This window comes from Lepisma saccharinum, chromosome 20, assembly GCF_977018435.1.
Source record: "Lepisma saccharinum chromosome 20, izLepSacc3.1, whole genome shotgun sequence".
Taxonomy (NCBI): domain Eukaryota; kingdom Metazoa; phylum Arthropoda; class Insecta; order Zygentoma; family Lepismatidae; genus Lepisma; species Lepisma saccharinum.
In genome coordinates, this window is record NC_139248.1 from 43,244,429 (window position 1) to 43,258,874 (window position 14,446).

Consider the following 14,446-nt stretch of genomic DNA (forward strand, 5'->3'; position numbering starts at 1 on the left):
AGAAGAATCATTAATCTCAACCTTGCCCCCCTCCCCCCACACACAATTGGTTTGACATGAATATTTTTCCTATCTGCCCATAGAAAAAAATGATCACTTTAGCTTGTGCGTTTCCAGCTTCATTCTGATAACCAAAAGATATAGCATTCATTCGTGAAAAAACTTCACATTAAAAATAACCGAACAACATCCACTCATATTGCGTAAGGAATCGGAAATGAATTTCCATTGAAGAGAAAGTGCAGTTGTTATCCAGTATGGCAAATCCTTAATTTTTTCCATTTTCAATGTTGCAAACAAGAAGAAAGGAAAAGTTTTACAAACAAGTACCCCTCTTTTTTTCGTTCTCGTCAACTATGAAGAATTCAGTAAATGTGTGGTCAAAGAAGCAAATGGTGATCGAGTCTCGTCAGTTTTCCACTTGCGTTTTTGTGGAGGGGCAGGGTGAACAAAGACACCTTAGTCACACACATTGTGTCCAAACTCTAGGGAAGGCAGCATTTAGAGAGAATCAGGAATCAGTTTGGCAACAGTGTGCTTGTTGTCTGAACCCACGGCAGAAGGATCGTCCCATTTCGTCTTCACGGGGAATGCAAGAAGTGCCGTTTTCCTTTCATGTCCCTCAACGGAGGTATGATAAATGCAAGTTTAACCTACCTCTTCCCCCCCACCTTCCACTGACCATGCCTCTTCCCTCCCTCCACTCGCACGAAAGCCTAACATCTGGAAGTTTAAGGTCGCGTGGTGACTGAAACAACTGCAAAAGCAAGAAAAGGGAGGGAGAAGTCGCGTAGTCAACAGAACAGGTTTCTGCCAAATTTTAAGACATCGTCACAGCTCTGAAAACTTATAAAGCGGGAAACGGGAGTTAGAACGAACTTCCTATTATTTAACATGGCCTTTTGCCGGGGCCTTACTGCATGAATGTATTAAACGGAAACGTAAAATCGGGGTTTCACTGTAATACCTTAAGGGTTTGAGTGTCTCGAATGCCTCTGCCCATTCTAATAATGAGCCCAATAAGTTTGTAAGCGTCGCTTATTACTAGGGCTTGGAAGTTGAGGAAAAATCTTTTTTTTTCCTAGTGTCCGAAGACGAGACCCAACATAATATATGTTCATTTTGGGTCATTGTAGGCCAGAAAAATGTGGGTTTTATTTGTCCTCTTTTTTGCCTTTTTTGGCTTATTGGTTTTTTTTTAACCTTTTTTAGGTCTTAACAGCTCTTCTTTCTTTTTTTTCAACTTCACCGTCTTTCGACTACGTTTTTACTGCCCATTCTCAATTCGAAACATCATCAGTTCATCACCTCTTAAACATCCTTTCTGTAGTAAAGAAATAAAAAAATATATGTATATTTAAACCATCCCTGAAATGAGAGAGAAACATTTTTGGACGACTGAAGCAGGTACGGTACAAGGCCCTTTAACCATAAAGTAGGTGCCGCGCAGAGGGAGGGGGCGGGATGTTGTCTTCAGACTTTGTTTGACTTCAGTTTGTGAAAGAAAGCCAGACCGTTAACATGCCTAAAGCGAGGTCTAGTAAAACTTCTTTTTTGCAACAGCTTGTGTCTGAAGTTAGTGCAGAAAAGCGGTTCCATGTCCAACAGCATGCTGGTCGTGAGAAACACGTGAGAGTAGTTTCCCAGGCCACGGAGAAAAGGAAATCGCAGCTTCTGTTAGGGCAAAGTGGTAATGAATATTCTAGGTCGTCTCCATTTTACAAAGACCTTTGTTGTGCCTTAGTTAGAGCAAATATCCCGTTTGCAAAGATAAACAATGAATCTTTCAAAAAGTTTTTGGAACAGTATACAAATCGTAACATTCCTGACTAGTCCACCCTGTAAAAGGAGTACGTGCAGCGTTGCTATGAAGACACAATTGAAAAAAATTGAGACTACGTTGCGGGTAAGTCGATTTTTGTGTCTTGACGAAACACGTGATGAAGTGGGTCACTCCATTGCAAATGTGATTGTTGGCACGTTAGAGGATGACAAACCTGGGAAAATATGATATTTCAAATTATGTTAATCTAAAAAATATGTAATGTCTGAAAGAAGATGCATTTCATTCATACAGTTTTTTCGCACTGTGTGTTCCATACCACCAGAATTTTTTATTTTTTATTCATTAAATATGTAATTAAAACTGAAGTTATTAATTAATTTGGATCTAATTTAAACATCCTTTTCTCCGGTTTTTTTTGTCCTTTTTTTAATATTTTTAGGTCTTTTTTTTTGGCAATTTATAGGTGTTCAACTTCCGAGCCCTACTTATTGCTTTGTTAATATGGTGAGTGAAAGTTAACTTGAGTCAAAATAGATTCCTAAGTCCTTAGCCATTTTGGATTTTTTTAAATTGATATTATTAATTTTATATTGAAAATTTAAGACTGTTCTTTGTTTAGAATGAGTAACGGAATAGTATTTTGCTGCATTCAAAGAAAGAGCGTTGCATAAGCACCATGTACTTAATTTATTTATGTCTTGTTGTAGACAAACACAGTGTTCAATACTTTTTATTCTTTGGAAGAATTTTTGGGTCGTCTGCAAATAACAGTTTCCTAGAATTAATCAAGTGTTCTGGTAAGTCGTTAATTAATAGAAGAGGTCCTATGTTGGACCCTTGAGGTACTCCGGAACGTACCAGAAGTTCTCTGGATGTGTGGCCTTTATACGAAATATATTGTTTTCTATTCATTAAGTATGATGCCATAAGTTTCCTTAGGGGAAGGGAAAAGGTGAAAGTGCCCAATTTACTTAGTAGTACAGTGTCAAAGGCTTTGGAAAAATCAGTATATATTACATCCACTTGCGTTGTCGCCTTGTAATCAAGAGGTCCCGGTTTCGATTCCCGGTGGAGGCACATAGTGGTTCAGATCCCACTTTAAACTGTAGGTCCAGTCCCGACTAGCCTTACTGTGCATAAAGTGGACAACAAATCAATCAATCAATCAATTACATCCACTTGCCCCCCTTCATCTAAGGTCTAAATCACCATCCCTGAGACCTTCTGTAAACAAACGGTCTCACCGATTCGATGTATCACTCTGCGTCAGCTGATCCCTGACCGCAATCATCTGCTGTTACACTCATAGTTCGCCGCACCTATTCATTTTATATAAGAGCCTCTGAATGTGAGAACCCGTTCTCAAAACATCAGACGAATATGCAGCCGCATACATTGTTACTCTCCCGGTCATTCTCTCTTTCATAACCCTTAAAACTGCAGACACTGACACACCACTGCACTGGGATACCAACTTAACCACTTCATTTACTGGTTTCTCAGGATACTACTGACAGAACGTTACATAAATATTGAGTTGAATCTGTTTCTCACCCCTTTTCAAAGGCTGTCCTTCCTGGTGTTTTGAAAACAAGCTCTGAGTAAACGGAGACTTTCCCTCACGCATAGAACTTGGCATGTTATTTTTCTAAGGCTAAGTCAGGCAATATTACTAAGTTGCACTACTTCCTTGCTGTTCACATGATTATTTTTAGAAAATAACGAATGTTATAAAATCTCATTATGTACACAAATCTCTAAACTCATTTAAAGTTATATTACTACAAAATGTTCACACTTATCTTGCCGTGCCATGTCACCAAGTTATTTTACGAAGTGCACTATATTTGGCGGAACAAAAATAGTTATTAGGATGCTTGTCAAAGTTTCCAACCGCAATAAATTTACGAACTTTTTGTCTTGTTTTGATCATCATCAATATATTTATTGGACTTACAGCAATGCATATGGCTGTTTATACCCATTATATATTTTATTTACATAAGATACAATTTACATAAAATGTACAAACAAATTTCAAATACACTCCTATCTATATCAAACCTTAGAAATATACATTACCATGTTATATCATTTTGTCTAAAAAATGCAAGTAAAATATATTCAAAGAAAGAAGCCAAATTTATGGGAAATGATTACTGGTGCAAAGAGTTAACCATAAAGGTGAAGCAATAAGTACAAAAGAAAGAGCATTGGGTTTAAAGTGAGACGTCATTTGCGGCAGCATATCCCATACTACAAATTTGCCATTGTTTTACCTTACGTAATGAATCCTGTAACAACGCTGGATTTTCGTTTGGATTATTTTACTTCTATGAGTTTGCAATGCTTTCTGCATGCAGGTGGTTTTGTTTACAGAAGGTGTCAGGGTTTGTGATTTGAACTATAGTACTGTGCTTTGGTAATGCAGTTTTTCACCAAAGTTTGTTTCTATTGAGCAGTTGGGCAGAAAGCCATGCTTGAATTCAGATCAAGTTTCCTTGACATGGTTATATATGTGGCAATACAAGATTTGCTCAAATATTTTAGCAGGGGCAGATAAAAGAGCTATTGGACGATGGTTTTGTATGTTTCGGTTGTTCGAGAATTTCGGTACTGGACATATAGCAGTAACTTTCCACCGTTCGGGAAACTGCATAGAAGATAAAATCTCATTGTAGATAATAGAGAGTGGATTTTTAAAAATGTCTACACATCCTTTGAAGATGTAGGGTGGGATTTTGTCTTGTCCCGTCGACTTCTTTGGTTTTAATTTTTTCACAGCTGCTTCAATTTCTGTCATACTGATCATCTGAATGTTGAATGAATCTAATGTTTTTCACTCTGTGTGCCCCTCATGATTTTGAGGTAGTACTCTGCCGTATTGTTTGCGTACACAGATTGAAAGTATTTCGCAAATTCTTCAAAATTCTGGAAGGACTGTATTCAGGTTTAGTATGGGTTCATTGTTTGAAGAAACTAGAAACTGTTTATTTTGCCTGTTGTGATTTATGTACGACTAAAAAAAAGTGATGGGTCACTTTGAATATTCGATATTTGAACTTTCGATGTCTGACAAGTAACTGTTATGGGCAGCTGATATTTCTTTTTTGATTGTTTTTCTGAGTTCCTTAAATTTGTTGGCATGGTGAACTGGGTTACCTAAGTTTTGTTTCCTTTTTTTGGTGATGGTGAGCCTTTGCTTTTATTTTTTTAATTATACAGTCAACTCTCGATACAACGACCTTTCACGGTTCCCGGGAAAAGGGTCGTTATTTCGAAGGGGTCGTTATTGGAATTTGCATCAATTTTTAGCTTCAACGGAGCTGAAAAGGACACGAAGATTCGTAGGAGACAGTAACACAGTTTATCCTGCATAGTTATACAACCTGTAATGCACAGGATGTGTGTCGTGAGAAGGAAAATAGAACATGAAAAGGTTTAAAAAGAAAAAAGGATTTTAAATAATGTTATTTTCTTTTAATTGTGCACAGTCGTTGCTCTTCCCCAAAATTCTTACAATTCTAGTTCATGAGCAACTCGTTTGCAATGAGATCTACGAAAAGGAAAACAATCGTTTATTGCAAGCGAAACTCGAAGAATCTTGACACCAGTTACACTGACACCAGCAAAAGTCAGGAGATAATCGGGCAGAATGAATGTTGGATTTTATACGGGTCTACTAGAGCATTGTACAGGATTAAATGGAAAGATAAAATCTCTTGGGAGACACAACACAACCTTTCTTGGCACCAGGCCAAAAAAAAAAGCGGGGCTGTAAATTTCGTTCTGGTTCAGCTGTGTAAAATACATCGTCAAAAAAAGTCGCTTTTTCTTTGCTTCAACCAACTTCATATTCATCCCCCTCCCCCCATTCAAGTGATCAGGGCAAACTCTTCCCTGACTTGCATCGAAATCCTGCCTGAAAAAGGAAACACGTTAGTACATATGCTTTTTTTTTTGTCTGTCCCTGCCAATTCCCCTAAGGTTGTGTACTATTATATTTCAGTTATGTAGATCACACTTTAAACTGCATACAGGTATCCAGTGTCAATTAGCCCAACAGCATAAACTGAACTCTAAACAAGTTTTGACACCTTCGCAAGTTCATTTTTCCGCGCAAAATTTATTTGCGATCGATTTCACCACCTGTCTGGAAGTGTCGTCTTCTCTTGCTGCGGGCGGCATGGTTCCTTCTTCCGTGTAAGGCAGAAAGTAAAAGGCTCGCATCAACTAGCATCGCCATGAACGCAAGCGGAAGAAGATGGAATCACCCCGCCGCAAGATAAGAGTTATGGTCTCTCTTCTTTTCAGAAAGCTGGAGAAGAGCGGAAGAAACTGGCTTGTCTTTTAACTCCTCGCTTTGTGTACGGTGTTCGAATTTCGTAATCATCAAAGCAAAACAGTCTTGTGAAGCTGCAGATTCAAAACAATGCCGTTTTTCTTCTGGATGAGTCATTGTGATTATTACCGTAGTTGATAAGGGCAAGCAATGTTTACCACCCAGACAAAACACCTGTGCCGGGCAGTAGCAGTCTGGCTGAAAAGGAAGGGAGGGGGAAATAGGTGGTTGAACAAGTTTTAAAGGACATCGCACTGCACGTGTTGAAGAAGAGAAGTCTTATCAGTAAAGTGCTAATTTTCGAAGCAAGCTGCAGAAGGGAAAAAAAAGAAGGGTGGATCGAGCACTTCTTAACGCATTCCCATGCTGTCAATGAACACACGAGCAATGTTTCAGACGCAGAACTTGAATAAAAACCAGCGCGTGCCTTATACTGTATACGCATAAATACGGTATATATGTAGTACTTTTTTTCTCTGTGTATCAAATTTGACCTTTTTCAAACATTTTCACTAAGTGAGCAAACTTGGAGTTTGCAATTATTGCAATTGCGACGAAAATCAAAAGCAACATATTTGTCCAATAAGTCAGTCCAGATGATACCTTTAATGGAGGCCATGGATGCATAATTCTTCCTCCTTACATGTATATATTTTTACCATGTCAAAAGTCGCATTAACAAAACAATAATTAAATATTGCTAGATAGTGAAACGGACAAAAAACACGTAATTTTATAAACATAGAACATCAATAAGTCTACTCGTCATTGCAATATTCAGGCATATTTTTATCAATTGTCAGTAACAAGTCAGTCCAAGCGAATGGTGGGATGACACCTTTAATGGAGGCCATAGATGCATAATTCTACCTCCTTATATGTACATATATGTTAACCATGTAAAATATCGCATTACCAAAACAAAACAATATTGCTAGAAAATTACAGACAAAAACACGTAATTTTATAAACACAAAACACCAATAAGTCTACTCACCAATGGCAATATTCAGGCTTATTTTCATCAATTGTCAGTTTGTCCTTGATCAAATTCACTGGTTCCCCCCCCCCATACACACACTGCTTCCCCCTCCCCACTACTTTCTGAAGAAGTCCATTATCGATGTCTGTTTCTTCTTAGACTGTTCTGCAAAGTCTTTCACTTTGTAAAAGTGAGACCACATCTCTTCACTGGCGCCCCCGTGTTTCAGTATGCGTTCATACACATCCCCCGCTTTAAGAATGTCTTTGATGGTGGGGCCTTCAATTTCTTCCTCCCCCTCTTCATCACTAGATTCCTGCTGCCCTCTGACTATATCTGCATCATCGAGGGTGCCCCAGACAGCAATGTCATTGTCCGCTGTTATGTACTGCTCGTACGTGCAGCCTGGGGCCAAACTCTGCCAAGTTTCTTCATTGCACGGACGAGAGAAAGTCGGGGTGACAGATGCAGGCGCTGTCGATTGGGCAGGCTGGGGCTCCGCATCCACTGGCGGCAGCGGAAGGCACACCGACGGCATGTTCTTTGTCGACTCGTGGGACAAAGTGGGCATGTCGGAAACAGTTTGTAATAACTTCAGGCCTCACAGTCCTCCAACTGGCGACGATTCCTCCCATGGCCCTGAACACGTCCCACTTCTTGACTTCCTGGCCCATGTCAAGTTTCCACACCATACCCCGCACAAGCATCTCACGGTACTTCACCTTCACTTGTTGGATTATCCCCTGGTCCAGAGGCTGAAGCACGCTGGTGGTGTTCTTTGGTAACAAAACCAGCTCGATGTTCCGGAGATCGTCGAGAGAAGGATGTGCAGGGCAATTGTCGACGAAGAGCACGACTTTCCTGTTTGCCGCACCCATCCTCTAGTCGAAACCTCAAAGCCACCTCGCAAAAACCCCCGAGGTCATCCATGCCTTCTTATTAAAGTCATAATCACAAGACAGGATGTTGCCCTTGAAACCTCGGGGTTTCTTGAACTTTCCGATCACGAGATGCTTCATTTTATCGCTGCCGTCCATGTTGCAGCACAGAAGGACGGTGAGACGCTCTTTACTCCTCTTCGCACCCTTGCACTTATCCCCTTTCACGGCAAGAGTGCGATCTGGCATCAGATTGTAGAATATCCCCAGCTCGTCAACGTTGTAGACATCTTGAGGGGGATAGCGGTTGAGGATGTTTTGTACCAACGGCAGCCACTCACTAACCGATTTCGGATCGACTGATGCACTTTCGCCGACGACTTTGTGGCTGGACATTCCGTGATGCACTTTGAAACGCTCCAGCCACCCACTTGAACATTTAAAGTTATCTATCCCCAACTTCAGGGCAAAGTCGTCGGCCTTCTTCTGCATCATTGGTCCATTAATAGGTATATTTTGAGCTCTCTGCTGGCCAAACCACTCCAGCATAGCCTTTTCCAGGTTTGCATGCACCGCGCCTTTCAAATTTTTCGATTTAACATTGTGACCTTCCTTCTGCACTGCGTTCACGATTTCATCTCTCATTTTGAGATTCGTGTAAAGCGTCGACTTCGGAATATCATGCCGCCGCGCAATCTCTGTCTTTGTGATTTTCTTTTCGTCCATTTCCTGGATGATCTCGTACTTCTTTATAAGCGTCAAGAATGTCCTCTTTCCACTCATTTTGCCGAAATCACAAATCCGTAATAAATAGCGTGGGTCGTCAAAAATCGTTCACAAAATCAAATCCAAAAATACAAACAAATCGAAATGAAAAAAAGCGTAAGTCATCAAAATAGCTGTAATCAAAACCAAGAGAAATCCAAAATCGTAATCCAAAACACAATGCACAAATCCAAGACGTAATAGCACAAGCACAAAGAGAGGGTAGCATATCCAAGAGCAAGCGAAATCACAATGGCAAAACAAGCCTGGCACGTAAGTAGCAACCGTTGCTGAGCTTGGGGGAGGGGATGACAGAGGTCAAGTGCTATTGGATATCACTCAAGCGTGGTGTGGTGGTGTCTATTTTTAGATCAGGCCCACTTGCGACCCGCAGAGCGCTCGTGAAGGGAATTGCAACACAGTGAATAAAATGAGTGCAAGAAACGTATTTTTCAGCCAATTTCCTTGTTTTTTTTTTTTTTCTTTTCTTCCATCACGGTTCCCGGGAAAAGGGTTGTTACTTTGAGAGGGTCGTTAAATCCGGGGTCTTAGAATCGAGACTTGACTGTACTGGCATGCATTTTTAGGAGGCGTTAGGCATCTTAAGGGGATGCTCGCGTCAAAAGCTTCGTATATTATATTGTAAAACATATCTGTCATTTCGTTTACATTATCACATAGTTTTAGTGTATCCCAGTTAACGATCGATATATTGTTGTATATAATTGTACGAGAGGTTGTTCGGCGGAAGGTTACTTTGTGTTCTTTTCGTGTGTTTTATTTCAGTTACTAGACAAGGGTGATGTTTATCCTCTGGCACGAGTGGCTGAGTTTCTCGTGTCCACTGAATCCCAAAAACGTTTGTTAGCACAAGATCGAGAGTTTTACCATTACTCTTTTGAATGTTATTTTTGCTGCGTAACTGAAAAAAAGCACATATGATTGTATGAGTCCCGACATAAAGGAGAACCGTTAAGGAGGTTGTATTCGTTGCTTGTTATGCAGGGGATATTGAAATCCCCTATGAGGAGAATGACATGTGCCTTTCAAGAAAACTATAAAATAAGTTGTAAGACTCCTCGTTAGAGCTTGGAGTAAAGTAAACAATACAGATGTAAAAAGTAGGCAGTCCATGAATTACAATTTTTACAAGTAATGAGTCAATGTTTGGATCCTCATTAAATTTGCCTATGAGCGTCACTGCATATTTGTTATGAATTGCTAGAAGAGCACCCCAGCCCAGATTTTTCCCAGAGTCAGTCGCATTCCTGTCTGATCATCAGAAAGTTCCGTGCTTAGATGGTTGTCATTGAGCCAGGTTTCTGTAATTGCTACGACACTATAATTGTTAGATAATATGTTTTGAGAGAACATTTGCATTTTAGTATGCAACCCGCAAACATTTTGGTACACTACGTTAAATATTTTAGTCTCAGAACTTACGTGTTTGTGGAAGTTGGCCCCAGGCTGACATTCTTCCTCCTTTGCTGTCACTGTTACCATACCACGTCACTCGGGGGAGGTGTGGTATGTGAGAGGGGGTGCTGCTTCCGAGGTTCGACCACCGTCTTTATCCTTCCATAGAAGCTGCACGTACATTCCGATCTTCATATCCTGGGGGTTTTGGGCATCCACGTTCTTTCAGCTGCAGTTCCAGATGCTGACGATTGTCCACTATGTGAAGGGGTGTCCTGCTGTTTCTGCCGAGTTCGTCGAGATCCTTCTTTCTGGTAGATGAATGGAGTCGTTTGTTCCAAGATGTTGCCAAGTTTACCTCTGCATTGGATTTGACGAAACACTGCCAGGGGATTTTAGTTCTTCCAGGGTATATGGTTTTCCATTTATAAGTAACTTGTTGTACTGTAATTTAGCATGCTGCCCACGAGCCTTTGCTTCAATAAGAAAAGGTTTTAGTTCCGAACGTACCAAGCATGTTTTGCGTGTGAGTCCGCTTGGAAGAAGACCGGCGTATTTTTGACTCTTAAACTGTTCATTAATATTTCCTCCCTCTTATAATATGAGAATTTTACAATAATTGGCCAGGTTCGTCCGTTTGGTCTACCGAGACGATGCGCACGGTCAATATCAAAGTCGTCGGTTTCGATAACCATCACCATCGATAAAAACTCTCTCACCAAGTCCTCTGTTCTGGCCCAAGTCTCATCATGTTCCTCCCTTATGTTGTAAATAACGAGGTTATTCCTTCTTGATTAGCCTGGCATTTTCCTCTCTCGTATCATAAAGTTCCCTTGTAAGTTTTGATATTTCATCCTTCAACATTGCCATATCTTTCGTCACTGCGATAAGCTTTTCATCCATGGAGTCCAGTTTGGTCATGACGTCCTCGATGATGCAGGGTCCAGGATTCTCTTCCAAGCCACTCATCACTAACAACACCAGAGTAATCATGGCCACAAGAGCAAACGCACTTCCTTAGCGGGGAGCTGCCCTCTCGCTTGCCCCGATTGGGGCCACCACCTGCCGCTCCACGTGCCTATAGCCAAGCGCCACTGCACAATAATGATCCCCATTCCGTTACACTTCACTGCGCTCAGGAACTCTGTGAAAACACATCCGTTCAACTCGCCCGATACCTTTTGATGTCTTGAGTTCATTTTATGCTGATGGGCTTATCGGTACTAAATATACAGTTTAAAGTGTGCGTTTCCTTTTTCAGGCTGGATTACAATGCAAGTCGAGGAAGGGTTTGGAATGGGGGAGGGGATGAATATGAAGTTGGCTGAAGCAAAGAAAGCGTGACTTTTGTGACTTTTTTTACGATGTATTTTATACAGCTGAACCAGAACAAAATTTACAGCCCCACTTTCTCTTTTTGTCTGGTGTCTAGAAAGGTTGTGTTGTGTCTCCTGAGATATCTTATCTTACCAGTTAATCTTGTAACAAACAATGCTCTAGTAGACCCGTATAAAATCCAACATTCATTCTGCCCGATTATCTCCTGATTTTTGCTGGTGCCAGTGTGACTGGTGTCAAGGTTCTTCGAGTTTTGCTTGCAATAAACAAGAGATTGTTTTCCTTTATGCAGGTCTCAGTGCAAACGGGTTTCTCATGAACTAGAATTTTAAGAATTTTGGGAAAGAGCAACGACTGTGCCCAATTAAAAGAAAATAACATCATTTAAAATCCTTTTTTTGTGAAAACTTTTTCATGTTCTATTTTCCTTCTCACAACATGCATCCTGTGCATAACAGGTTGTATAACTATACAGGATAAATAGTGTTACCGTTTCCTAGGAATTTTTGTGTCCGTTTAAGCTCAAAATTGGTGCAAATCCCAATAACGACCCCTTCGAAACAACGACCCTTTTCCTGGGATGTATGAAAAGTTGTTGTATCGAGAGTTGACTGTATTAAGAAAATTACATAAGGGGGGGGGGAAGGTAAAATAAATTACAAAGATAAATTATTACCTAAGAATAAAAGTCTAACCTACCTATGTTGATGGAAAATTAATATTCATAATTTTTAAAAAATGAAATCTCATATCAAGTTTACCATCTACACAGTTGCAGAATCAACAGAATCAGCAAAGCCTTCTGAACAATCAAACTCGCTCATCAAGTAACTCAAATGTCGAATCATCTCAGTCTTCAAGAACACACTTCTCCAACAGGACTACAATTGAGCCAAATGGTATTAGGCCTCGGAAACCATGTAACTGTACAAAATCTCAATGTTTGAAATTGTAAGTACTCCAATAATTTGTAAGTTGTCTATATCCAGTAATGTGTAGGATTCTGTGATTTTGTGTGTGTATATTTTATAATCTATTCCTAGTTTGGACCACAGTGAAAGATATTAAGGTTTTAAAGAATTATGTTGTACCACCAGTTTCTAAGGATTTTGCTGTAAAACATGCTCAGCTGCTACTTTCTAATTAAGCTAATTATTTTCCACAGTAGTAGTTTCATTATTGATGCATTCCTTTCATTGTTCTTTTGTTTGCCTTCTAGATGATTCTTAGAAATCAATTGAAAATTGTGTGTGTGTTGTTGACGTATGTTTTATTAGTTATTAAAAGGTGTTGTTTATATATATTATAGTAAACTGGCGAAGTAGAATTAGTATTTTGAACCATGAACTCCGTGATCTGCCAATATGCCTTATTTCTGTGGAAAAAAATATTTATTATCTGATAATAGAAACTAATAGTGGAAAACACCACACCTGCTGCCATGTTCTGATCTATACAAGATCTTACCATAAGCTTCCCCAATGGTGTAGTAGTGTTTTACGGTTTTACCACCTGTAATGGGTTTAGATTTCACTTTTAACTGTAGATCCAGTCCTTGTTACTGCTTTGCCAGGAAGAGAAAAACTGGTGCTGGTGTCGAGTTCTGAAATCTGTGCAAGTGGCGGGAGAGTGGATGATGCATTTAGCTCCTTGCTTTGTAACCCTGCCTCTGCAGTAACAAAATATGCAGCACACTCAAAAGTTTGTGTAACTGTGATAGGTGTGTAATTTGTTGTCTTCACTTTCATTCCGTGCAGTGTTTGTACCATTGTCACAGAAACACCATACACAGTCAAAAGTAGAGAAGTACATAGTACATAACATTGCCAATAGTTTTTAGAACAAAGTAGGGAAAATAAGTTATATATACTGTATTTACTCATGTACAATGCACACTTTTTTTCCAAACTTTTTCCCCCAAAAAACTTTGGTGCGTATTATGAACGGAACAATTCGGATAGCTAACATGAAACCATGCATGTTTTTCACCATGTCACTGCATATAACACTATATAACAACAGGCACAAATACAAATTACCAGGTTGGGTTTTTAGTAATAATAATTTAAAGAAAAACACACATAACGGTGAAATTGTAGTTTCCCATGATTTTTCACTGAAAAACAGCACTCTTCTGGCAGGATTTGATCATTCACCTCCCAGCAAACAGGATGTGTAACGTCTGTATGTGAAATAACCTCCCAGCAAATGGGATGTGTAATAATAGCAAATGTCTTCTTGAGCATTGCAAACCCATAATGTTGCTGCTGCTCCACTTCTTGGACAGAGCTGCCTTCAACTTTTCTTGCTTCCGCCATTCTCTTACACTTGCCCGCAGCATGTCAAATTTTCAAGCTGCAACCCTGTTATCATTTTCCTGCATATACCACATAACTTGCAATTTGAAAACAGCGGTATAACTTGCCTCTTTCACATTTTGAACTCTCTTTCTTCTACTACAGAATAAAACAAGATGGTTACAGAAGTTAAAGCTTGGGGTTCAAAGTGGAGGGATAGGGGGAGGAACGTGTGTTGGTTGATGACTCATTGTGCCATTCAGAAAGCCATTGAACCTAAATTGTACTGCACATTATATACAAGATATAATTTTTTGTTGCTTTTTTACCATCAAAAATCAGGATGTGCATTATACACGTGCAAATACAGTATAATGTAGAACAAGCTACAAAGCATGCAGTGGCTAGAGTGCAAATGGAAAATTTCATGAAGAAAATTCGATAGAGTGGAAATAAGCTTTTGGCACTTTGTAAATATAGATCTGGCAAAGAAACATAATTTGTCTATAGGTAACTGTGATAGGTGTGTAATTAGAAGAACTATTGCTAATTTCCATGCATCTGGACCTGAGTGATCAACAGTGAAAACAATGCTCATATGACTGAGAAGTACGTAGTTTGATATAGGCTGTCCACCTCTGT

The 14,446-nt window shown here is 39.7% G+C and overlaps 1 protein-coding gene across 1 annotated transcript in view; it reads left to right on the forward strand.

The window, feature by feature from the left end:
- The window catches only part of LOC146003250 (protein lin-54 homolog), a 106,366-nt gene that overhangs the window by 61,619 nt on the left and 30,301 nt on the right, over positions 1-14,446 (forward strand). The window contains exon 8 of the mRNA XM_083141431.1: positions 12,280-12,458. Within this exon, the coding sequence (XP_082997557.1) occupies positions 12,280-12,458 (179 nt within the window). The remainder of the gene's footprint in view (positions 1-12,279; positions 12,459-14,446) is intronic.